Source organism: Podarcis gaigeae (assembly GCF_964106915.1).
Source record: "Podarcis gaigeae genome assembly, chromosome: Z".
Lineage (NCBI taxonomy): Eukaryota > Metazoa > Chordata > Lepidosauria > Squamata > Lacertidae > Podarcis > Podarcis gaigeae.
Genome location: NC_139691.1, coordinates 23,370,310 through 23,397,607, shown reverse-complemented (window position 1 = coordinate 23,397,607; position 27,298 = coordinate 23,370,310). Strand labels below are relative to the sequence as shown.

The following is a 27,298-nucleotide window of genomic DNA, read 5'->3' as shown; positions in this document are numbered from 1 at the left end:
GCGCCTGAGCCCAGCGCCCCTGATGCGCAGGCGCTGTGGCGCAGGGTACCACTAAGCCAAATGGGAAAGACGCCCCTGCAGATGAGGCCAAAACTAGAAAGCCCCAGATGTTCTAATCATTTCTTCATAGAGGAGTTGTTATGAACTTGGTCATGTTGGTTGCCTGTTTCTGCACCTTTCCAGCTTTACAATATTCTTTCTGAAGTACAGGATGGCTCCAGTTAAGCTGAAGGCAGGGTGAGATAACATGAAAAAAGTGAGAGGAGGAGCAACTCTACACTTCATCATCAGCAGACAGTTTCCAATTAGGGCTTCATTTCTGGGTTTCTTCATAGGAATGGAAAAGGCAAGAAGACCCCAGTAGTCCCTACAAAAGAATGCAAATAATGTCAATACACAGCTGAACTGCAAGCACCGCCTTACATCTATTTAAATTATCAAACTTCAAAAGGCAGCTGCATCCCCAAAATTTCATATATGCAATTTGCAAAACTCATGGACTATGTTTTGCATATTTGCAAAGAGTACCAGTTTCTTCAGACAGTATCCCATCTGCTTTGGTCTTCTTGTAAGAGGAAGGAGCAGCAGATGCACAGTTGCACAATATCACCCTCACAGTTGTATCCCAATGAAAAACTGTTGGCTTGAAGGGACCCAAAGGGTGGGATGAGATGTGGGGTGCATCTGGTTCATGGCCAGAATCATTCTCCCCTGCCCCTGGAACTGTACAAAGATTGATATTGACCAGTGGCATAAGAAGGTTTCTTGAGCAACTGAACATTACATACCTTATTTTTAGAGTCTTAACCTTCCTTTTACCTGGCTTTGTCTCAGATTTCTAGCTGGTCATTTCTTGTTATTGGAACTGAAGGGACCTTCTTCCTACTACCCTTTTGAGTGTTTCCACTTCGAGCTGCTACAAAATCTAGGCCAAATATTCCACACTTCCTCTTTGAAAGGGGACAAATGGGCAGGGCTGGAAATCATACCGCAAAAGGAAGGTGCCTCCGGACATCCTCAGTAAAGATGATGAACCTATTCATGGAGGTGTGTGAGTGAGCGAGTGTTTACCTTGGGCGCCTTCATTCTGTTCCCATTTAAGGAAATACCATAGTGGCTGTTTTGGCCTGGCCTGGAAGCGTGTAGAGCCATGCTGGCTGCTTCCTGTACTCAGAGGAAGTTTGAGGGGACGCGGAAGGAAGGAGTCCGTTGATCGGACAAATTTAGAATATCCTCACCCAAAATTAATAACTGGCCACTGATAAAGCTGAAGGAGAGAGAGGGGGGAAATACCACAAGGTCTTTTCAAGTGGTTGGGTAGATTCTACCCTTTTGTTGTTGTTGTTAAAATATTTTATTATAATGAATAACTTTAATATGTGGGGCCATCTTAAAAAGGCAGATATTCCTTCCTATTCTTTTTCTTGACCACTGGGGGATACTGAAGCACAAAGCCGTAATATTCAACTCTATTCCATTGTATTATTCCTGTAGGAATGTACTTTCCCCCTCATAAATTACCTTTCTTATGTTTCCATTATACTTTAAAATGACTGCACTCCATATCCTTTAAATATTTATGGGGAAGTGTGCAGACTGCTAATGTTCAAGGAAAGAGCCTAACTTCACATGATTTGTTCTTCGGTTTGAGCTTAAAATCCAATCTTTTCAACATCCCCAGTATAAAACTTAACACACTGGAGAAACGAGGGCAGGGGTATGACTCTTTGTGAAGGCTGATTCATTCACTAAGTAGGGACTAACCAAAGCATGTGGTGCTGTGCTCTGTCACATGGTGCCGTTCTGGCTATTCACCACCATGGGGGGAAAACCCTGCTAATAATACAGAACAAGGATGAGGAGTGTTGAATGAGGTTGGCCCTCCAGTTCTCTCCATTTGGCCCTTAGAACTCTCCTCAGGCCACACCCTCTTGCCTTTCTACTTTGCATGCATGCTCTTGAATGAATTTGTACCCTTGAGGTCTTGCCTGGGTAGAGGACAGAGAAGGGTGTGTGCGCGTGTGCAGATACTGGCCAACTCTACAAAGGGACAGAAAAACGGCTTCCCATCCCCGATCACAAGGATAATCAGTCCCTCCTCAGAGGGAACTCTTGAGAATTTTAGCTTTGTGAGGGGAGTAGGGGGCCTCCTAACAACTTTCAACACACTTAACAAACTACGGCTCCCAGAATTATCTCTGCGCTTTGCAGGATCACCTCTTGCAGATACCATCCCATCAGGAGGTCTGTTCTGTACGATGTGGGAATCAGGGTCTTTTTTTAGCATGGCAGTACCTGCCCCTTGGAAATCCCTCCCATTCCTGTAATCTTTTCGTCATCTTTTCCTATTTCAACAAGCCTCCTAGGTAGAGATTCTTATCCACAGTGTGTATGTGCATTGGATTTGAAATTGTGTTTCTATGTTTTTGTACTTGATGATATCTTGGGATGACTTGGGATGTTTCATGAAAAGTGTTTCATAAATAAAACATATAAATGAATGAATGAATGAATGAATAAATAAATAAATAACTGTTGGGGTGGTTTTGAATGTCAGGTGTAGCATCACATCTACCTCTCATCTTCCTCAGCATCCTTCCAGCAGTGCTGTGAGGTCTGTGAAGATGGAATGGGACCCCAAGAGAGGATTTGTGGTCACTTTGCCTACCTATGAGTTCTTCAGCAGCATGCTCAAGTGTGTTGCTATGGTCAGGGGAGACGAATACACATCCTACTATGTGACACAGAAAGTAGGTGAGTAGCTTGTAGGGATGTGAGGAGGAAGCCAATCTCATCCTGTACAGTATTCATTGTAAGCAGCACTGCCTTAGGGCGGACACTGAAAACCAGCACTCCCATTGCTGACATCACTGGAGCATAGTATTTGTGAACCCTAATTTCAATTACAGATCAAATTAAGATGCTTCCACAAATGCTGCCCAGAGTTTTACCTTGCAGAGCCTGGTGTCAGAAGTTCTCCAGATATCCTTTAAGTCAGCCTCTCCCTATCTGTTGCACTCCAACTGGGACTGATAGGAATTGTAGTCCAAAAAGATCTGGAGGACACCCAGTTTGGGAAGGCTGCTTAAATACTTGGATATTTTGCAGATGATCTTTTAGTGTGGCAGCACCTAAACTTTAGAACTCCCTGCCTATTGACAGTGGCAGATCTTGGACAGATTTCAGTGGGATCCTGTGTGATGTCAACGTGTGGTGCCCCCTACCTCTCACACTCCATTCTAAATCATATTTGTGGCGTCACCTTGTGGCACCCCCGTGCAACTGAATCAGTTATGCTACCCTAAATCTGCCTCTGCTATTGATTATCAGTTAGGTGTCTTCACTGTACTTTTTTGGGCACCTGCTAAAAACATTTTCATTTAGACAAGCCTACCCAGAGGTTTAGAAAGCTGAAGCAAGTTTTAATCTGTTTTTTAGAATTTTGCTATTTTAACCTTTCAGAAGTCTTAAATTGTGGCTATTTTTCTTATCGATAATTGTATTATAATATTTGCCAGATACTTGATAATCTGCATTTGACATCTGCCACTGTTTGGATTTTGATATTGGCTATTGGCTTGCTATGTCTTCCAGAGAAAAGGATACAGAACCTGGTTCTCAAAACAAATCCCCAAAAGCTGGTGGTTGGAGACAACCTTAACCTGGAATGCAGTGCGGAGACATTTTTCAATGGACGCATTGAATTTGTATGGACAATTCCTGGAAGGACTGTGAGTAAATCACATCTGTCCCTGGATCAAGGACAGTTATTGGTTCTGCTGAATGCAAAAGTTTCCAGTCAGAAGTTTTGTTGTGTGCTAGCAATTTCTGTCCTCACTTCCTCAAATAGTTTTTGAGCGAGCATTCAAATGCTCAGTATCCAATCAAAGAAATTATGATGTCAGATATGTTGTTGGACTGCCATCATCCCTGACCACTGCCACTGTGGGCTGGCACTGACTGGGGGAGCCCAACAGCATCTGCCTGCTTTCTAGCATCAGTTCAGAATTGCTAGGAAGGCACAGAAATATTTGGGTTGGCGGTATTACATTTTGATGGGGAGAGAAATGATTATGGCTGCTCCACTGAACATCCTGAGTAAATTTAAAGTGATTACATATTCTACATGTTTGCAGAGAGAGCTAATGTACATAGGAATATAGGAAGCTGTCTTATATCATGTGAGACTATGAAGCCATCTCGCTCAGTATTGTCTATACTGACTGGCTGCCTCCATGAGGGTTTCAGACAGGTGTCTCTGTCAGAACTACCTGGAGCTGCTCTACCACTGAACAAAGCTCTATGGAAGAATCCAGCATCATGTCTAGGGATGGATAAATCTGCCTCAGTTTGTTCTCTTCTGATTCCACACATGGCTGTCTTAAAGTATGTCCTGTCTGTTCCCATGTGCATTTTGGGGGGGATAACTCTGTACAAATCCTGAAAAAGAAAAAGTCATAACCCCTCCCCCCATGCACAGATGTGGAGGACTTATGAGGTGAATTTCTGTTTCCTTGTTTTAACACTGTAAATCTTATTGGAGTAGCTTCAAAGGCCAGCACATCAGCTGCACAGCAAAGAAAACATTTTTCAAAATGGTACAGGAAACAACTTATTGTGTAATTCTATGCACAACGGTTCATTCTACATACAACAAAATGGCTGCCCCATTTTATACTGATGGAGGTACATTGTATGTACAATGGCCCTTTGTGCATAGAACTATACAGGAAGTGGCATAAGGTCACTTCCTGTATGTTTCCTGTACCATTTTAACAAGCATGTTGTGTGCTACAGGTACTGTATTTTGAAGCTGCTTCAAGCATCTTTCCAATGTCAAAACAATAAAAAGGAGAGCAGCCTCATATGTATGAGTAGTGAAACAGCCCTCAGAAGGGTTCATAGATCAGCAGATTAAACCATATATCTGCAGTCCATTCTCATGAGTTGTTTGCTAAGATTGTGTTTTTAGTCAAGATGGTAGGGAGGGTATGCAGAAAAATAAAGCCTGGGTTAAAATCCCCTGATATACTAATTTTGTTGCAGTCATTTCCTTTCAGGGCTGTCTTAAGCATATGTGTTGCCGGGGTGCAAAGATCCACCCGGTGCCCCCCCCCCCGGTTGTCCAGTCCCAGGCTCGCGGGAGGGCGGAGCCTGCCAGCTGCATCAGCATCTCACTGGCTCAGTCGCCCTCGAACTTGTGGCACAGAGCTGCCCGCAGAAGAGCCCACTGCGGTGCTCTAACCGACGGGTGGGCTCTTCCCCAGACTCAATTCTCGGGCCCCGGACTCTCAGCCTGGTGCCCCTGAGAGCCTGGCGCCCAGGTGCCCCACACCCCTAGTGCCTATGGGTAAGACGGCCTTGTTCCCTTTCCATCTTAGAGGATTTGGGTCACAGACAGAAAGACCTGGAGATACCACTGCCCTAAGGCTGCTGATGAGCAAATGGAGTAATGGTTCCACCACCCTTTGCCTCACTAGAGGTTTTTGAGCATCTGAGAGAAGATCTAGCATGGCTCATAGATGTGCTGCTCAGCCTTGCCAAATTTGCTCTGAGGCCTTCAGCACAGCAAAGGAGAGTTATGCTGTCTTTGCACCACCTGCCTCCCACCATCAAGGCATCTTGCACACAAAGGCACATGCTACGCCCACCTCTCATGCTGTTTCAGACACAGGCCCCAAACCCATCAGAAAGTGGCAAGTCCTGTGTCCACTCAGGAGGAAATTCCCTCCCAAACTGTGGTTCTGGCCTGAATTTTGATTCTACCCCATCCTACATTGCAATGCACCACCATCACTGGTAGTTAACTCTGTCATTGTTATAGGAATGACACTAATATTGAGGGTCCAAATACCATTGTGACTGAATACCATTTTGCAATTGAATACCAATTTTTCATTTTAATAATTCATGCTCACTAAAATTCCATGAGGGTGGAGCTTGTAAAAGTCACATTTCAGAACCAAGAGTCTGAGGACCCACCTGATTTAGCCTTTTACATTGTTGGATTCATGGCTTTGTAAGGAGGAAACTTTTAGAAAATCTAAGATTTGCCTTTGTAGTTCACTGTTCCTGACTGGATATGTGTTACTCTCTGTTTGAGCTGTTCTGAACTGGCCTTATAGCAGGTTTTTTCCTGTCTCCACTCTGCTCCCTTTAGGAAACCAAGGCTGAAAATACATTCGACCTAAGTGAGCCAGTGTATAAAGCTTCTTCTAATGTGGTCATCAAGAATGTTACAATGGAAAACAGAGGGTTGTATGTATGCAGAGGCATAATTGCCAATACAACACAATTAAAATCAGAGGCCAACATCACTGTATACAGTACGTATGATATCTATCTACCTATCTACCTATCATCTACCTATCATCTATCTATCTATCTACACTGGTTAGAAAGTAGCAACTTCTTTTTGTGGAGGCAGAGTCCACCTGTCCACTCCGGCAATCAGTTTACAGCACTTCACAGACCCCCAACTGTATCATAATCAACATCACAAATATTCACTGACACATATATGCAGCCTAAAGTCAAGGAAATGATTTACCACTCGATATTTCGGATTGCATCAGCCGGCATTCAAGAAACTCCAGGGGTTTCTGTGACATGTTGTTACATTGACAGGCGCCACACTTTAAAAAAAGAATAGTACAGAAAGGGATATTTGCCCTTTGGAGATCTTTGTTTGACTGTGTTTGTGCTTTGATCTAAAGCAGTTGTTCCCAAACAGTATGTGTCATAAAAGAACTAATTATGTACTGTGAGAAATTCATTGATTCAACAGTTTAAAAGAGTACCCATCTGCAAAGAGAGCAGCTGAATGATGCATTCCAACAGCTGGCCTCCTTTGCTCAGGGTGGGCATTTTGAAAATGCCTCTGCTGCCTAAATGTTGTTATTTCAAGTATACACCACCTTTCATCAGAAAAAAGTTTTCACAAAGCAGGTATAAAGAACAAAATTAACAAACAGTATATAAAGCAATTAAAGCACCAAAATCCATAAAATAGGATTCCATTCACCCAATACCCCCACAAAATTGCACATCCAAAAACACACCTATTGTTGTTGTTGTTTAATCGTTTAGCTGTGTCCGACTCTTCGTGACCCCATGGACCAGGGCACGCCAGGCACTCCTGTCTTCCACTGCCTCCCACAGTTTGGTCAAACTCGTGTTTGTAGCTTCAAGAACACTGTCCAACCATCTCGTCCTCTGTTCCCCTTCTCCTTGTGCCCTCCATCTTTCCCAACATCAGGGTCTTTTCCAGGGAGTCTTCTCTCCTCATGAGGTGGCCAAAGTATTGGAGCCTCAGTTTCACGATCTGTCCTTCCAGTGAGCACTCAGGGCTGATTTCCTTCAGAATGGATAGGTTTGATCTTCTTGCAGTCCATGGGACTCTCAAGAGTCTCCTCCAGCACTATAAATCAAAAGCATCAATTCTTCGGCGATCAGCCTTCTTTATGGTCCAAACACACCTATACTTCAATCAAACTACACCTGTACATATTTGCCAGCTGTTGGGCTCACGCACAACTGCAAACCCGCTGTGCTTCATTATAATCAGCTACTGGTCCCAACACCCCACCCCCCCCGGAAGCATATACAAATAGACCACCCCACCACATTGGCAACCTAGCTACAGGACTAAAGCCAAATCCAATCTAGGACCCCACCAACATCAATAAAAGCCTAACATCCTTCACCTAATCACTTGTTCACATTCATAGAGTTATCCTCTACAGCTAGGGTCTTTTCACCCTAGTAATCAACCACCAGTTTCCAGCTCCCACCTGTGAAGTGATCAGACTCAAACTACTTCCCCAACCAATTTATCTACTTACCTTGGAACAGCACCACACTAACGATGGGGGAGAAATTTGCTCTAGTTCACATTTATAGGCAAACCTAATTAATTCACACTTTCTGAAACAATATGGTAGTGTTGGCCAAACTTGGGTCTCCAGCTGTTTTTGGGCTACAACTCCCACCATCCCTAGCTAACAGGCCAGTGGTCAGGGATGATGGGAATTGTAGTCCAAAAACAGCTGAAGACCCAAGTTTGGCCAACACTGCAATATGGGAACTGACACACAGCCAACCTTTGAAATCCACACTTCTTTGAATCTTGCAATGCAATTCTCTAGCCAAGTAATGTTTTGGTTTTTGGTTTGGTGTTGTTTTTTTTTTTAAAAAAGCATGTACTAGAGTAAACTATGCATTTAAAAATGCATAATTAGTGAAAATAGTATACAAAATGCATTTTATAATCAGAAAATGCTTTCCAAAAAAATGTTTGTTAGGCAAAATTGCTTGCAAATGCTGGTGAATTTCCACAAGGACTTGCTTTTTCAAAAAACAATTCCAGACGGATGTGGAAGTGTGGAGAACTGAGTGTTTGATGGGAAGAAATAATAACTTGAAATTGCCAGAGGCACCCATTCCCGGCACCACAATCCCTGCACTCAACTAAAACACAACCATGAGGGGAGGGGCCCTCGTCCTTATAGTGCCCTGAAGCCACCATGGCTCTTTCTGTGTGTATCAGTGGAAAATCCAGTACCCAGGAAGTCGTAACACCATATCTTATGGCTACTGCCACCAAGTGATATTGAACGTTGGAGCTGGTAAAAGCTCAACAGAAGGTGGGGAAGGCAGATGTTGTAAATTCCTTTCTCCAAATAGTTTGATCATGTGTCCTTTAGGGATCAAAATCAACTGCAGGTTTAAATTAATTAAAAAATGAAGCACATGTTTCAAATGGCAGCATCATTTCCTATTCTTACTTTATACTAATTTCTGGCTGGCCAGTCCATCTGCTTGCTTTCTGCTTGTGGGACTCTTGAATTCTGTTCCACAGCTTTTATTATCCATTGTGTTACTATTGTTTTGCAAAAAAGCAAATTTAAGATTCATGCCTGCAATTTTTCTTGTTTATTTTAAGGGGAAGCTTTCATCAAAGTTTCCTTTAAGAAAATCAATCCCTATGAAGTTGTCGAAGGTCAAAAGATGCTGAAATTGTCTTGGAAGGTTCAAGCTGTCCCCCGTCCCATAGTGACCTGGTAAGAACCAAGGAGGTACTTTGAACTGACAGAAGGAGAATGCTGATGCAGGGGGGCGAGGAAAGCGTAACAATCTAACAGCAGTTCTTTGCAGGTCTACTCAGGCTTGCCTGTGCTTAATTGCAGTGCTTAAATCTGTGCTGTGGTGTGTTTTATTTGGCATTTGGTATTCCCAATCACTTGTTTGTTTTGAACCATTTTTGTGTACATTGCCCAGAAAACTCAGTAACTCTATCATGGGATTGTCCTTGTTCCCCTCTACTCTATCTTTCAATTGGTATCTTTCTTGCTGGACATTGTAGGTACAAGGATGGCAAGAAGCTGACCAGTGCGAACAGTGACTGCTATGAACTAGATCCAGTGAAGTACAGGCTTATCATAAGGGATGTGAAAGCAAAGCATGCTGGGAATTACACCATAACCCTGAGCAACACTAAGCATAATGTCCATGAACAACACACTGTCGAGCTGGATGTATTAGGTAAGCACCTATTAGACCTAAATAACTAACCAGCTTATTCTTCTGTTTCTGGTTTCCAGGGCAAAGGAGAATGGCAAGCAGTTTCTGGCCAAATGCTTTGTATAATTGATGTACAAACATGTGGCATATATCCAAGAAACTGCCTGCTCCTGCTGCTATAGCTGTTATTACTATCATTATTTCAGTACAGTGGTACCTCAGGTTACATACGCTTCAGGTTACAGACTCCACTAACCCAGAAATAGTACCTCGGGTTAAGAACTTTGCTTCAGGATGTGAACAGAGATCATGCTCCAGCGGTGTGGCAGCAGCAGGAGGCCCCATTAGATAAAGTGGTGCTTCAGGTTAAGAACAGACCTCCAGAATGAATTAAGTTCTTAACCTGAGGTACTACTGTATAATAAATGACACAGAGCTCATGTATTGTAGTGCTTAGAGTGCTGGACTTAGGGCTCCATCCACAGTTCCCTTTGACCCAGCACTGTCCCCTGGGGAAACCCTCAGTTTAGCGCTAAAATGGAGCAATCAGCAATTGGGTTTTCCGATTTAGTGCTACAGAGCAAGTTTTCCAGGGCAAAGCAGTGGGGCATAGCCAAAACTTCTCAGACCCATGCCTACAAAGTATGGGGCAAGTGGGAAACTGCTTGGACCCATGCTTTCTAAGCATGGGATAAGCAGAAGTGTGGACTGAAAAGGTCCAGGTTCAAATTCCAATAAAGCTCACTAGGTGGCCTTGGGCCGATTCCCACAGTCTCAATCTCACCTACCTCACAGGGTTGTTGTGAAGATAAGATGGAGATGGGGTGAACCATATATGCTGCCTTGAGCTCCTTGAAGGGCAGGCAAGATATATGTGAGAGGGGAATAAGCATTGTCCAGCGGACAATGTGGCGCTATAGGTCTCTCTGTCCGGCCCTCAAGATTTCCCAGGCCCACTGCTTTCTTCTCCTGCTCCGGAGTGCTTTTGCCAGGCTGAGAAGTGTCTTTGAACTTTGATCTTGCCTCTTGCTTGCCTGGACAGAGAGGTGTGTGGATGTATAAAGCTCTGACTTTTGCATGGCTGGAATAAAAATAAATAAGAGTCGCATCTGTTGCCCCACCCACTTTTGCTTCTCTCCCCCCCTCCCCCACTGGCTCACAGTTTCTGGAAGGCTGCCCATGAGGCAGTGTGGTTGTCAAACTGAAAAAGGTTCCCACCACTTCTGCCATAGCATGCCAAATACAGACACCAGTGTATAGCCAAGTATCCAGGAAATATCTGATAGATTTTGGGAAAAGATGGTTTTGGGAATTTGAGTGAGCTAATTCATCTTGACACCACTGCATGGCTTTTAATGTTGGGGTAGCGTTTTTGAAATTGTTTTACATCACTTCAATAATTCAGTAACTAGAAAAGCAACTAACATATTGACAAATAAGTTCAGTACACAAGAAAGGCAAGGTCTGCTATGTCCATTCTTTTGAGCTTCTGCTTTAATTCAGCATCTCATAGGACTGGGGGGTCTTATTTGCAGATCTGATGCAGTGCTTGTATTTCTGCTGCCAAAGTTTTTTTCCATCAAAGTTTTTCAGGGCAAGAAATCCCGTTTGATTTTGATATATCAACATTTTGTCTCATGGCTTTGTTTAGTATTGGTTGGATGGCGTGTGGATTATGGTTAACGGATTTTTTTGTATGTGTACAAATGCTGTTGTGTGCAAGACAGAATTATTTTCTAGTTAAAGAATTGACTGTCCGTAACTAGGGATGCAAACACAAATCAGTTGGCATGAAATTCACAGGCAGTTAACAAAAGGGTTTCTTGTGTGCTGGCTACAATCCATTCAATTCATCTCCGTTAATGCTTTTGCAAGCTTTTCGTATTTGTATTTGTTTACGATTTCATGCCCAAGTGCTCTCTGTTGTTCTTTTGTCATGCATCAGCATGGTGGCATGAATTAAACTGGGATCATTATTGCAATTACTGTAAATATGTTGCTTATCGCAACCGTTCCAGCTCAAAGAATGCTGATAATTCATATACTGAGGAAATATTTCTGCACGTAGAGGGCAGGAGAGAAATTAACAACAGGTGCTTCATAAGTTTTGGCAACAGATTGCTCCTCCAAAAAAGATGGTCCGAAATGGAATCTCTGGTGTTGATTTATTTTCCCTGTGATGTGACTTACAGTAATCATAATCATAATAGCAATAACAAGAATAGTAATATGACTGTTGTTGTTATGAATGTGGATGCATTCCCCACCCCCGCAAACAGTTTTGTTAAGGATAAACTAACCGTGATGTAAACACATATGTGGCTATTGCAACAGGAGGCTCACAGAATCTTCCTGCCCTGCTGCTGTATAATGTTTGCTAGAACTGACTAATTTCCTGATATCATGGTGTTCTTAAAACTCCTCTCTACTTTACATTGACTGCTACAAGATACAGTGACATCCTCCAGTTGTAGAAGTGGGTCAAAGAAGTAACTGAAAGAGGAGTAACAATATTCCTTGCCCACCTTTCACCACAAGGTCCCAGGGCATGTTACAGCAATATAAAAATGCAAGATTAAAAGCAGTTCTAAAAATATACAGTCAGAAGAATAGTGGGGAGTGGCCGCCGGGACCACATAACACCGGTTCTGAGAGATCTGCATTGGCTCCCAGTACGTTTCCGAGCACAATTCAAAGTGTTGGTGCTGACCTTTAAAGCCCTAAATGGCCTCGGTCCTGTATACCTGAAGGAGCGTCTCCACCCCCATCGTTCAGCCCGGACTCTGAGATCCAGCGCGAGGGCCTTCTGGCGGTTCCCTCATTGCGAGAAGTGAGGCTACAGGGAATCAGACAGAGGGCCTTCTCGGTAGTGGCGCCCGTCCTGTGGAACGCCCTCCCATCAGATGTCAAAGAGATAAATAATTACCTGACAATCAGAAGACATCTTAAGGCAGCCCTGTTCAGGGAAGTTTTTAATATGTAATGCTGTACTGTTTTTAACACTGATTGGGAGCCGCCCAGAGTGGCTGGGGAAACTCAGCCAGATGGGCGGGGTATAAATAATAAATTATTATTATTATTATTACTTATGCGTGTGTTTGTGCATTAGGCAAAATTGCTCACAAACAGTATAGTAGGAGAAATTTAAACTAAAATGCTGGTGGTTTTTCATGAGGACTTTTTAAAAGATAAATTAATTTCAAAGTGATGTGGAAATGTAGAGAACGGAACTTAAGGTTGGAAAAACAAGATGCTGAGGGAGACTGAAATTGACATACTACCTGCCCCCTGTGTGCACCTAGCATGCAGTGCTCCCATATTTATGTAGTATGGAAGGTGGGGTAACCTGCAGATATCCAGATGTTGCTCAATGGAAGTTGTAAACACTCCTTGCCATTGGTCATGCTGCCTGGGACTTATGGGAGTTGTAGTCCAGAATATCTGGAAGTGTGATCTACATCATTACTGGTGGATCCGTTAAGTACTTGTAAGTCCTCGCAGATGTGGCTTTTACTGTCACTACAACATTTTGACATGGCAAACCTTGGAGAAAAATTATACACCACTTGATTGTAGAAAAAATGCTCAAAGCGGTTTACCAAAAAAAACCCACATTAAAATTAAAAAGTACATAAAAAGTACAAGTATGCCTGCATACTTAATTTCATTTGTATGCCACCTTTCCATAGTTCAAACCATGCACAAGGCAGTCAACAACATGGAAAAAATACATAATTACAAACAAAACAAAAGTGGTCATAAACAATAAATAAAACGTCAGAAGTATGCAACCAAATTAAAGTATTTCCACATAAATCATAAGAAGATCTGAAATAAAGGTACAGAATTAATACTGATAAAGGCAACAACAACCCCACCCCAATAATTTTGCAAGCATACGGTAATTTAAAACATACAGAAAGTTTATACCACAATAGAACAGACTAAAAACAAATTAAAACTCATACGAACTTGGAAACTTATGGGCAGGCTTGTCTAAATACGAATGTCTTCAGGTGCTGAAAAAAATGTATTGCACAATTTACCGTCTAATGAAGGAGTTTCTTGAATGATCCTAGACAACATAAGGTGCTTAATCACATAGCCTATAGTGATTCAGCTCAGTCCCACAGCATATAGTGCTGGCCACCAACCTGGATGCTTTTAGAAGAAGAGTAGACAAATTCATGGAAGGGAGGGTTATTGAGGACTGCTTTTACTATAATGGATATGTTCTATTCAGTACTATTTTTCTAGAAAAAGAGGTGCCGGAACTCACTTGTTCTCTTATAATGGCAAATATGTAGATGTTGCCACATCTCTCAGACTTACGATTGTTAGTTCCTAGCTCGTCAGTAGTAATAAATAACCATTGGCCCTACAGAGACTCTGATTTTGCATTTTATATTTTATATATTGTTTGATCCACTGTAATAAGCACTTGATGGATCGCTGTATTAATGGGGGGGGGGTGTTGTTTGCATATATGAGGAGAAACAGCCAAAGTTTTGTGTGGACTTCTACAAAAATATAAAAGGAATTGCAAGTTAATATGGAAATGAGGCAAACTGAACTTGCGGTTGGAATGTGAGAAACTGAGTAAACCAGAATTGATGGATTCACTGATCCGTAAATGTAAGGATTGTTGCAAAGTCCGTTCCTCCTTAAACTTCCTGTATAAAGATACATGTAGTAGCCCTATGCTTGGGCCACCCATGTTTCCAACCCACTCTACAGACAGATGGAATTTAATCTGGCATGAGGAATATAACCCTCTTGCTTGTTTTGCATGTAGGTCTCTTTGAGTCTCCTGGAGGCCACTGGACCCCTTTTTTTTATATAAACCCATTCTTCCTTTATATGTTTGCACATTAAGAGCTGTCCAAGAAGCTGGTGGGTTGCTGTGTTTTTGTTTTGTTGGATTAAATTCTTGTTGAGAGCCAAAGTTTCAGGCAGCAAATGTCATGAAATATTAGAGAGGAGGGGAGAGAGTGAACAAAAGGGAATCTTAACAAACAGCTGGCAACTATACATCCTGGTGAGCCAAAAATGGAAAAAAGGAGAAAAAACATGGGAGAAAATGGTTACTCCAGACTTGAGTACAAAGCAAAGGTGGGGGGGGGGAGGATTAAAAACTACTTATGGTCTGGTAAGGGTATTTTTAATTCTCACCCTAGAACAAATAAACAGAATATTCTGGGTCTTCTCCAAGGCTTTGTGGAACGGCAGCATTTCAGTTGAAGCTAGTTGCATATTATTCTCAGTTTGTAAAAGGGCTGTATCTTAGCAGCAGGTCCCCTGGTTCAGTCCCTGGAAAGACTCCAGTCTGGTACCTTGAAGAGCGGTTGCCAGTCAGATTGGACAACCCACCTAGCACTGAGCTAAGTGCACCAACAGTGTAAAAGCAGCATCCTTTGTTCCTGTTTAAATAACAGGCAAAACTAAAATACCCTTGCCTAGTGGCAGAAATATAACAGTGTTGCTGCCAGGTGTCAATTGCCCCTTGACATGTTGCCCCCTTCTGAAAAAAGAGGAGCTGCATCATTGTATTCAGAAACACACTTCTGGTTAATCACTTGGCAAATCTATTACCCCGCTGTGTCACTGGAGTTCTTTGCCTGGCTAGAGTTGTAACGCTAGCAGGGTACCATGCAAGAGACACCTGCAGTCTCAGTAAGCCTGAGCTGACGCTATTCTGTGATTTGGCAGATGGAGCTAAGGAAATGTGGGAGTGGAGGAAGAAGTTGTTGGATGTCTTTGATGATGGAAGAATTTTCCATATCCCCCGATACTCGTCCTCCTTTCCTTCAACTCCCTTCATGGTCTGCCCACTGCTCAGCAGCCTTGTTATTCTTCCACACAGCATGAAAATATGCACAGAGGGCCTGTCTACACACGCATGTCAGCTCAACTTTTCATCACTTCTTTATTTAGCATTTGGTGATTTGCACACAAACATGCAAACTGACTCCGTTTTATGTGAGTTGGGGCCCATCTGCGGTTTTTGACCTGTGATTGTCTGTTTGCACATGTAACCTTGCCCACCTCCCAGTGCTGCTGTCATCAGGCAGTGGGCATGCATCTATAAACCACCATCAGTTTTTGGATAGCATGGCACACATCTTAACTGGAAATTAATTACAGCAATAAGCCCTTTGCTACAAAATTGCCTAACAGTCACACCCACTTGCTGAAAAAGAGACGGAACAGTTTTCTAGTTTCGTCAAAGTTACCAACAGACTATTGTCAAAACAGTTTGGGCATTTGCTATCCTAGCTTGGATTTGAGGGTCATGGGCTGAAATGAACGTTGCCAGAGAACTAGTTGCACCTCTGTATGCTTGCTGCTTCATTCATCCAACATGCTAAATCCATACATTTGCTATTTGTGGCAATGTGTTACTTCTGTGCCTGAAGATGTTGGTTACACCCATTCACCTTGCATTAGCTTTTTGCAAGTGTATCACTTAGTAAGCTCTGAATTCACACCAGATGGATGTGGTAGGTTGTATCTCCCCCCCACCCACTCTTTTAAAGAAATATTCTTTTTGTAAAAGCAGCTTCATTTCACAGTCCTTGTCTTATTAAATTTGCGTTGGAGATGCATGATTTTTAAAGTGCAACTCAAGTTATTTTTAGATCTTGGAATTCGTTAAAAATGGGCTGTTGCTATACATCAGCCACAGCAAGGAGAAACTAAAGAATCCAGATTGATTATATACACAGAGGAAGCTGCCTTATATTGAGTCAGACCATTGGTCTATCTAGCTGAACACCAGCTGGCAGCAACCCTCACATATTTCTTTATATATATTTGTATATAATTATTCTTGGGTTTTTGATAATTTTATACATATGAAACATAACCATTTCAAACATTAAAAATAAAAAGGTTCTTTCTAACCTTCGGACCTCCTTCCCTTCCTCTATGGGTTCCATGTTTAAGTTTAAATTTGCTCCATATTTTACCATTATCCAGGGATGCGGGTGGCGCTTTGGGTTAAACAACAGCCTAGGGCTTGCCAATCAGAAGGTTGGCAGTTCAAATCTCTGCGATGGGATGAGCTCCCGTTCTTCTGTCCCAGCTCCTGCCAACCTAGCAGTTCGAAAGCACGTCAAAGTGCAAGTAGGTATTGCTCCAGCAGGAAGGTAAACAGCGTTTCTGTGCACTGCTCTGGTTCACCAGAAGCGGCTTAGTCATGCTGGCCACATGACCCGGAAGCTGTACGCCGGCTCCCTCCGCCCATAAAGCGAGATGAGCGCCACAATCCCAGAGTCAGTCATGAGTGGACCTAACAGTCAGGGATCCCTTTACCTTTACCATTATCCATCTATTATATTACCATCATTACCATAAATAATTCCACATTGCAAGTGTCATTACATCTGTGCCAAAGATTTTAACTGTTTACAACGGTCTTTTAAATAAATTACAAATTTACTCCAGTCTTTAGAAAATACTTGATCTTCCTGGTTTCGGATCTTCCCCGTCAGTTTCGCCATCTCCGCATACTCCAGTGGTGTCATCTGCCATTCTTCTTTTTTTGGTATTTCTCCTTCCACCCATCTCTGGGCTAGTAGCATTCTAGCCCTCGTGTATTTCAGGCAGGGGTCTTCCCAGCCTTACCTGGAGACACCAGGAACAACTCAGCCTCAACAACACTGAGCTAGATGGACCCAATGTCTGACCAGGTATAAGGCAGCTTTCTGTGTTCCTATGTTCCACCCATCAAAATTCCAAAGAAATTCTAAAACTGAACTGAGAAGGAGGCAGAGAAATGGAAGTTTATTTCTCAGAAATGGTGTGTGTGTGTGATATTTCAGCAAAGCACTAATTTCATTCAGTAGCTTAAAAAATGTTGCTGCCATGGTAACCTCTTATCAGTTTATGATTGACTCCTTATACAGTAATCACATCCCTCTAGCATACAACGAAACAGATTTATATATGCCTCCCACAAAGGACTTCCTTAAGTCACTCATTCTCATACTATTTATCTCTGCCTCATAATTAATGTGCCCCTCATAATTGTTATATGCATGTGCACAACCCACCATTGTTTCTGTTTCATAAAGAATTAAAATGTTTTCAATAGTCCCATTTTTCATTTTAAAGTCAATAATTACTCATTTGTTTCCCCAGAAATTATTATTTTATTCAATGAATCATTTTGCTTCACTATCAGGGTTGGAGTAATATTTAATAACAAAATGCTTATAAAAATTATTCTGGAGTTATAAAGGGGTTTCTGAATCATGCTATTCATTATATTAATTAACCCTAAAGTGGGGCGGGCGGGCAATACTTACTAAAAACAGATATTTGAATTGTTGTTCTATTAATTCCTTCAGAGAGAGAGAAAACAGTAATATCATGTTCATTTGCTTTGATTTTGCCAAATCCATAATCACAAGTTTAAAAGGTTACCCCCTGAAATATAAATGAATTATTTTAATATATTTCTTTTTAATTCTGAAATACAAACAAATGCTTTCTTTTCTTTCTAAGCAATCAAGTCCCAGACAATCTCAGGATATTGAGGCAAGGATAGGGAACTGCAGTTCCAGAGCCTTCTGCCCTGAGGCAACAGCCTCACCTTGCCTCATGGGCAGATAGGCACTGCATTCACCCCACAGGCTGGAGGTTCTGCACCCCAGTTCTAACTGGAGATGCACACTATGTTGTTCACAGCTTTGGGGGGCTTGGGCTAAAAAGTGGCATCTAAATGAGTCATACCATACCATATAGAAAGGCCTTGGAGGTTTGCAAGTGGCTACCAAGGCAAAGAGGTTCCCCATTCTAGGCCTTAGAAACGAGGGCACCTAGGCAGGGCTGAAACCACAGGATCAAACCGATTATCTCTGTAATACGAGAACAGAGCTCAACGGTGGAGGAAATTGCCAGGCAGGGGCCTGCTTGACAAGATGAGAGAGAAAAAACTGTTGCGCAAAGACAAGAAAATGAAAAAGTTTAATTTGTGGACCGTTCCACACGTTGTCGAAAGGGCTGAAAGTACAGCAGCTGTCCCCAACTGGACAGAGGTGCTCTAACTGTGGGTATAAAAGGGATACATCTGTTCGATTTCCTGTTATGAATCAGCCTTGGGATAGGGGGAAAACATCCATGCACAATGAGAGGTGACTTTTTTTTCACCTCGAACTCAGAACCATTTCTTTTCTGGGGTCAGAGAGCCTTCAGTTCAGCCTCTTTTGTTTTTATTTCTTTGTTTTTTAAGTAGGAGGAGGAAGAAAAAAGAAGTAATATTCTTTATTTTGTGTTCATTCTGAGGAAACTAAAATTAGAGGAGACTAAGTCTCCTGGTGTTTCTTGTGATGAGCGCTCATAGGAGCATGCTGTGCTTTGTTCATAGGTAGTTTATGATGTCTGAGACTAATCCTGCGGTATGGTGGGAATTCAGTGGAGACAATGGAGGGGAGTGACATTGCATACAATTCTGCATTTGTGTGGAACGATGCAGGTCTCCTTTTAAAAAGTACACACAGAAAGACAGGAAGATGTCTATGACTGTACTACCCTGAACACAACCAATCTCATCTGATCTCTGAAGCTAAGAAGAGTCAGGCCTGGTTAGTACCTGGATGGGAGAAAGACAGGAAGCAGCCTCATACCATTGCTTTACCTGATTCAGTATAGCTAACACTGAGCGGGAGCAGCTTTCTAGGTCTCCAGAGTTTCAGATGGGGAACAATCTCAGCCCTACCTGGAGATGCCAGGGATTGAACCTGGGTCCTTCTGCATGCAAATCAGATGTTCTACCACTGAGTGATGGCCTTTCCCCCAACACCCTGCCAGCTTCCTTATTTTCACCATCTACCTGATTCCATGTTTATACCAAGATAACAGAGCTTGGGGAAATGTGATCAACCACTGCATTTCCTCAACTAAACTACTTGAGGAGGGCATAAAACATTTCTTTCCTGAGACTCAACTTTTAAATAAATTTGTGGGTGCCAGCACAGTATTGTGATCTGCTCCTGCTAACTATATATTGGGCAGAGGGGTGGGATATAATTTTAGTTAATAAAGTGTCCTAGAACCTCTGGTGTACAACATCCTGATTTGGGGGGGGGATAGGTGGACTGTCATAAATGAAATACAAATTTCAGCAAGACAAAAACATTCAGAGTGCCTGGCCAGTGAGGTGTGTCATGGGCTTCTCAGACCAGTTTGTAGTTCCTGGACACACTCTATGGCAGAATGCATGATTCGTAAAGTTCTTTCCACCAATCTTTTTCTTGTGCTTAACTGCAGCTTTCTGGAGAAAATGGTCCTTTGACAAATTTGCTTTTTCTTTGCAGAGAGACCCAGGATTTATGAAAAGGAGACAGATTTTTCTAAAATGGAGCTGGTCACAAAAGGAGGAGAGCAGAGCCTCCAGTGCACATCAAGTGGGAATCCTCTGCCCACCATACATTGGGAATGGGAGCCATGCAGTCATGAAGACAACCTGTAAGTTATCACTGTAATGTGCTGATCTGAATCAATAACCATTTGCCCACAAGTCATTTCCCTGACTGTTAACATAGGGCTCTGCACTGAAGATTGGAGGCGATTGGACTCTCCAACTCCACCTGTCTCTGGGTTTTGGACTTTTTGTCAGAACGTTCTCAGAGGGTTAGAGTAGGGTCACATATGTCCACAGCCCTTAGCCTTAACACCGGCTCACCACAGGGTTGTGTGTTGAGTCCCCTGCTCTATACTCTCTATACGTATGATTGTACAGCCATTTATTCCAGCAACAAAATCATCAAGTTTGCTGATGACACTACGGTGGTGGGGCTCATTTCAGGAGGGGATGAGTCCGCCTATCGGGACGAGGTGGAGCGGCTTTGTGCTTGGTGTGGAGAGAACAATCTGGCTCTTAATACGACTAAGACCAAGGAATTGGTGGTGGATTACAGGGAAAAAAAGGCGGACATTCAGCCCTTGTATATCAACGGGGAACGGGTGGAGAGGGTGGCGGAATTCAGGTTTTTGGGAGTGACTATCGATCAGGGCATGACTTGGAGCGCAAATACCACTGCTCTGGTGAAGAAGGCCCAGCAGAGAATTTATTTCCTCAGACTTTTAAAGAAGAACAATCTGAGTGAGAGACTGCTGGTGTCCTTCTACCGAGGCTCCATAGAGAGCATTCTCACATACTGTATTTGTGCCTGGTTCTCCAGCTGTACAGCTAGGAAGAGGAAGGTGCTCCAGAAGGTCATAACCACAGCCCAAAGGATTATTGGTCATCCCCTCCCATCTTTGGAAGAACTGTACGGTTCCCGTTGTCTTAGGAAAGCAAACAATATCCTGCAGGATGCATCTCACCCGGGACACAGTCTGTTTGTACTACTGCCTTCTGGCAGGAGATACAGAAACATCAAGTCAAGGACAAATAGACTGAAAAATAGTTTCTATCCAAGAGCTGTGGCCTTCTTAAATGCAGTAACTCGATAGTGTGACCTGGGAGTTTGATGGGTGTGGGTGTGGGTGTGGCTGGAATGTGGTTTGTTTGGTTGTTGTTGTTGTTTTGTTTTTGTTGTTTTTAAGGGATGGCATCCAATTTCGTTGCACTTGTGCAATGTTGCACTTGTGTAATGACAATAAAGAATCTATCTATCTATCTATCTATCTATCTATCTATCTATCTATCTATCTATCTATCTATCTAAGATGCCAGAAGACTGTGATATATGAAACATTATTCACTAAAGTCCTGGAAAGAGAGCTAAGGCTTGCTCTAATGCAACTAGAGGTTGCAGGACATTAATTTATGAAGGTGTTTCTTCAACTCTTAAGCTGTGGAAGAAAATTGGTAAAGACTGTGTGGGTCAAAAACATAAGAACACAAGAAGTGCCCTGCTCAGGCATCCATCTAGCCTGGCATCTGGCTTCCCCCACCAATCAGCCAGATATGACTGTCAAGCCAACAGGACCCTACACCACTGCACATGCACCCTTACAGGTGGACAGATCTTTCTGTTTTCTTTCCTAGTCAGTTTCACATGTGGTGGTCCATAGGTTTGTTTTAATCTGTTTTCTGGAAAACAGATTAAAATACATAGTTAACTTTAACACATTTCCACCTAGCATAAGAACATCAGAAGTGCCCTGCTGAATCAGGCCAAAGGCCATCTGGCCCAGCATTCTAGTCTCACAGCCAACTAGATGCCTGTTGGAAGCCTGCTAGTAACATCAACTCTGGTATTCAGAGACGTGCTGCCTCCTAAAATAGGCAGTTTTGTATGCATTTCCTTCCGAAGTATGCATCTTTTTGGCATACATTTTTTGAGCATTCTAAATAGTTTGCCATACAATGGAGAGCTGCGTTGTGATCTGTGCATTAGTCCCTGGAATACAAGTCAAGTCAGTTCACATAACAAAATTTCCCATCACCTCTAGCAATATTTCCCAATGGTTTGCATGCAGCATCTGAAATGTGGTATATTGCTTCTGGGCATTGAAGTTCCATTTATTATCATGGCTAGTAGACACTCTCTTTCATGGATTTGTCTGAAATACTATCATTATTACTTGCGTCGTCGTCATCATCATGTTGAGATAGTTAACTTTCACCAACTAGAAGTTAAGTATAGGATAGAAAAGGAAGCGGCACCTCCAGCTCTGCCTGCATTTGATAATCACAGTCAGTAGTGTTTCCACCTACACACATTTTTTGCAGCTTGGTGACATTCAAAAACCCCAGCTCGGAGCATGCTCTGAGAAACCAAAATTAACAGATTTGCCCATTCATATTGGGAAGCTAAAAGCCAAGGTGTTTTTTTGCACAAGATCTATTTCCATCCATCCCCACCTCTATTCCAAAATTTAAATGACCCCTCTTCCCAGCCTGCCCTTCCAGTTCCAGGATCCTCTACTTCCTTCCACTTGGAGGGAGGGATTGAGCTGACTGCACCCAAGATTAAGAACCCTGCGCTGAAGATAAGTCACCTATTAAGGACAGGCTTCACCTCTTCCCCAGGAATCTTCATTGAGCTCTTAAGCTCCACTCCTTGAACCTCAGGGTTTTTTTAAACGCTCCCCCTCTGACAGAACTGAAGATCAGTGAACATAAAACTATGAAGTTGATCTCAGTTTTGTAGCTTTGAAATAAGCTCCCCAATTGCCAAATTAACTCCAAAGGGATAAGACCCCCCCCCAAATAAACAGCTGCAAAAAACACACACCCCACTGTGAAGTTTTGAAGTTTTCAGAGATTCCAGCTGCAACAGCTGTTCAGAAGCAAGTAAATAGGCCCCTGCAGAATGTCTGCTGTAGGGTCTTCAGAACAGAAACCAAGCTAGTTTTGTAGATTCTGACAGTCCAAGATGAGATGTTAAGGGGAAAAGAACAAATGGGCAAAACAACAGAAGTCCAATGATATTTTGATGGGTTTTATTAGGCAGGTGAGGAGATATAATTAACTATATTTTATCCCCCTACAGAGCCACATGTGTAGGTTAACAGACAGACAGATAAAAGAATCAGCTTACTGCTTGAGTTTAAATTCCCTCTTAAGCAGGTTAAGTGAAAGCAAAGAAATTAGGTTTATCAAGGAAACAGGCCACAGACTGAAAAGTAAGTTTAAAACATATATTTTACTCACAGTCAAGCATTGGTCCTTAGCAGCAACATCATTAAAAGTAAATGCAGGTTAAATACTTGTGTTTACAGCAAAAACAGCTTCTGCTTCTGGCAGGTGCCTGATGCTGGAGCGTCTAGAGGCACGTCCTTCTTCATGGCTGGTTGAAGAGAATGAGAGAGAGAGAAGGCACCGGAAATACCATATTTGCTTGAGTCTAATGTACCATCAAAGCTAATACGCACCTCAATTTCCAGAACCTTGAAACCAAAAAAAGTATTTGCTGGTGAATGTAAATGTGCCAGCGAATCTAATGCACACCTTAGTTTTCACAACATAATTTGGCCAAAAATGGTGAGCATTAAATTCGAGTAAATATGGTATTTCTTTTGCTTCTTCCCTCCCAGGAGCGAAGAGGAACTGACATCACACTGAGTCTTCTCTACCAGTTGCATTTCTATTGTCTGAGTCTGCCTATTGGCAGTACAGCTCTATGGTCTTAATCCTTTCTCATGCCAACTAGCAAGAAAATGCATTGTTAGATTTGACTGCATATCTCCCACAGTTTTGAACACTGATATGATCACAGTGTTCTACATGTCTGTTAGTGACAGAACTGAGACAATACAATCATCTTAAAAAGAAACAATATTTCTTCCTATGAGTCTTAAACAGAGGCGGTTTTTGGGTGGTGCAACCGGTGCAGTGACATTGATGCCACATTGTAGGGGGCGCCAAAACAATGCTGTAAAATGAAGCAGGAGAGGCGGGGGTGCTGAATTTTTGCGTTTTACAGGGCAGCGCTGAAATGTGAGAGCCCAAAGTCTGCCACTGGTCTTAATTCTGCTTCAGCTAGCTATAGAGAACACTGTTCAGCACTTAACCCCTTGGTTAGTCCCCATTCTTCCTCACTCTCGATGCCCACCAACTCGGATGGCTTTAAAAGAGGATAAATTCATGAGTTGCTACTGGCCACAATGACAATGTTTTGCTTCTGCTGATGGAGGCTGAAATGCTTTTCAAAACCAGTTGCTGGGAACTGCAGGAGGGTAGGGTGCTGATTCACTCAAGCCTTCCTTTGAGGCTTCCCAGAGGCATCTGATTGGCCGCTGTGAAAAGAGGATGCTGGTCTAGGAGGGGGAATCCTTTCAGCCTGAGAGCCGCATTCCCCCATGAACAAAGAAAAATCATAATTGATGCAGGGAGAGGTCAAGGAAATGGAATAAACTGCCATGTCAATGCATCCCAGTTCCCTGGAGTGTACCATACACAGCTCAGAACTGAGAGCTGGGCTGGGCTTGGTGGGTTGCAGCTGTGCAGGCCTGGCACACCAGATCCCCATGCCTCTTCTGCATGCATGTGAAGGGCAGCTTCTTGACTTCACTCACTGTTCAAAACATATTGCCTGGCAGGCATAAGGTACAGGAACCCCCTAACTGCCTTTCTCTGTGTGGGCTTAGAAGAGGGACAAAGAATCTCAGATCTACCAAACAGGAATTAAGTGAGTTAGGCATGAGGTGCTGCTCGGCGCAGTTTCTCTAAACAAACAGACAAGTTTCCTTTGTTCCTGTTGAAATGTTAGCAGAGCAACCCATGGAGAGATGCCTTGGTTCAGGCCTGAATGGGGAGCACGTCCCTTGGTGAGCACCAGGAGGGATGTCTGGGAGCCAAACCCAACATCTTCTCCTGCACTTTCACCCTTCTGTGCAGCAAGGAGGCTGGAGTCAGGTTTCCCCCCCCCTAAAAATAAATGACAGATGGGGGAATATAAAGAGCCAAATGGGCCCCCTCTTGTCTCTTTTCTGATGTTTTTGTTGGGACAGGGAGGCTTACTGTCATTTGAAGAACACCCATGGAAAAAAATATTTGAAGTTGAGATTGCAGCTTAATTTGTCCAAGGTCATGGCTGGTGATAGTTCGTTGGAGGAGCAGCCAGGAGAACCTCCTGGTGTGTGTGTGTGTGTGTGTGTGTGTGCGCGCACGCATAAGTAATAAAACAGATTTATTGCAACCCATGACAGGATCTGATTTCCTCACATTATTTCAATCTATGTTAGTAAGATGCCCCCTGGTTTGGGTGGGGATAAATAATAAAAAGAAAACAGAAATATGGAGAGTGGGGTGGAGTGTAAGGAAGTGTGACAAAATTCCAGTTTTTCCCACGATAGACTGATGTGTATGTTTTCCTAAAATATGAATCTTTGTGTGCTTTTTGCCTTAAAGTAGGCATTTTTTAATGTGAATTTTGGTATACATTGAAAATGTCAAAAATTACAGATGAAGAATTTTGCTAATATAGAACTCTACCTCTTGTTTCAACTGACCCTGCATACCAGAGACATTGCCTGTTTTTGCCATAACTGGCAACTCAGCCTAAGGTCACATTCACACCATACCTTTAAAGCTCTATAATACCACTTTGTCTGGCTTCCTCCAGATAATTCTGGGAGCTGCAGTTTGTTAAGGGTGCTGAGAGTAGCTAGGAGATCCCCTATTTCCCTCGCAGAGCTATAATTCACAGAGTTTTCTGTGAAGGAGGGATTGTTAAACCACTCTGGGACTTGTTGCTCTGGGACAGGAATCAGGGTGTCCTAACAACTCTCAGCACCTTTAACAAACTCAGCTACCAGAATTCTTTGTGAGAAGGCATGAGAATTATAGTGGAATCTTAGTGCTTTAAACTTGTGGTGTGAATGCTGGTTTTGCTTGGCATAAGCACTCCTTGCCACTTGGGACCCAGATGACAGGTTGGAATCCAATACAAATATACCTACTGAAATTAATGGTTGCAATTTATTCATGCTCATTAATTTCATTAGGTCTCCTCTAAGTTAAGCTTCATTGACTACCACTGCAGAAGTACCCACAGACTACAAACCCATTCCCTCAGTGCAACCTCTCCCAGAACAGATCATCCACATAATTACCCAATATTGGAAGCACCCACCCAAAGCACCTCCAGTCGTTACCAGCATTTAACATTAGATTATTGACTCCCTTTCATCCTTACTGCTTCAAGGCACTAGTGCAACATCTGCACAGCATCTTGTCTGTTGTTATCAGTTAGGCTGACCAAGGCTGTTTCTGTGCTAAAACTGGACCTGAAACCAGATTGAAGTCTGTCTAGATAATCCAGAACAAGTCAGGCATTCTTCCCATGGCAATGCATTAGCTAAAATGCCACATCAACACATTTTGCATGCAAATTGCCTTACAAGTAGGGATTTAAGCATCTTTACAGTCCAGTCCTCCTTAGGCTTACTCACATGTAAGGCCCACTCTGTTCAATGGACAAACAGGATTGCAGAGTAATATAATCTTGAGTGTTTCTGCTGACCTCAGGAGTGTAAACTAAGCCAAATAACGAAAATGCCCAGCTTGTGGTTCTATCACTTTAAACACAATGGCAAAGTGTGTTTGTATCTCCACTTGACCTCAGAAGTAGCCTTATCTTTCCTTACAGAAGCTGGAGGGGAAGCCTCTTGTGAGAAAAACACCCCTTCCCTCATTTCCTGTTGCTATTTCATTTCCCTTAACCCCCACTCCCCAATGCTCCCATTTTTATTTTCTAATGTCCTGATTTTCTGACATTGTTCAATCTGCGTACAGAGAGTTCTGTCGCCTTTGCACTCATTGAGTGATATTGTGTCTGAAGGAAACTGCAAAAGCCACCAGGAAATTACAGGGGCCGAGGAAGCTGCTTTATACTAAGGCAGCCCCTTGGCCCATCTAGTTCAGTATTGTCTGCGCTGATTGGTAGCAGCTGTCAGGGGACATCCCACCCTTCAGGGAGATGCCAGGAATTGAACCTGGCACCTTCTGTTTGCAAAACAGGTGCTCCATTATTAAGTTGTGGCATAATTTCCTTAAATGGAAAGGTGTTTGTAGTATAGCAAAATAATAATAATCAAAAAATCACCTTATTTACCTGATATTGTTAAAATAATTAGCTGCCCCATTGTTTTTGTTCAAGGGCAGTTTTTAGTGCTGGTGAATAGGTATTCTATATTTATCTTTCTAATAATAACTGAATTTGTGTTTCATTTTGTTATGTAGTGAAGTTTCACCCTGGGCCAGCAGGGGGATACTGTATATAGTTTTCACTCAGGTCTGTAGATAGTTTTCACTCAGGTCCACATCAGTTATTTTAGGCGGGAACTCTGGGCTGTTGTTGCTACAATGTTGACAGCC

General features: G+C 42.7%; 1 protein-coding gene across 7 annotated transcripts in view; it reads left to right on the top strand.

Moving 5' to 3' along the window:
• Window positions 1–27,298, top strand: part of LOC310836598 (vascular endothelial growth factor receptor kdr-like) — a 193,094-nt gene that overhangs the window by 82,559 nt on the left and 83,237 nt on the right. For all 7 annotated transcript variants that reach the window (XM_083722058.1, XM_083722063.1, XM_083722057.1 and 4 more), the window contains exons 5-10: window positions 2,592–2,754; window positions 3,595–3,731; window positions 6,161–6,326; window positions 8,945–9,062; window positions 9,365–9,543; window positions 19,842–19,992. In XM_083722058.1, coding sequence (XP_083578184.1) covers window positions 2,592–2,754; window positions 3,595–3,731; window positions 6,161–6,326; window positions 8,945–9,062; window positions 9,365–9,543; window positions 19,842–19,992 — 914 coding nt within the window. The remainder of the gene's footprint in view (window positions 1–2,591; window positions 2,755–3,594; window positions 3,732–6,160; window positions 6,327–8,944; window positions 9,063–9,364; window positions 9,544–19,841; window positions 19,993–27,298) is intronic.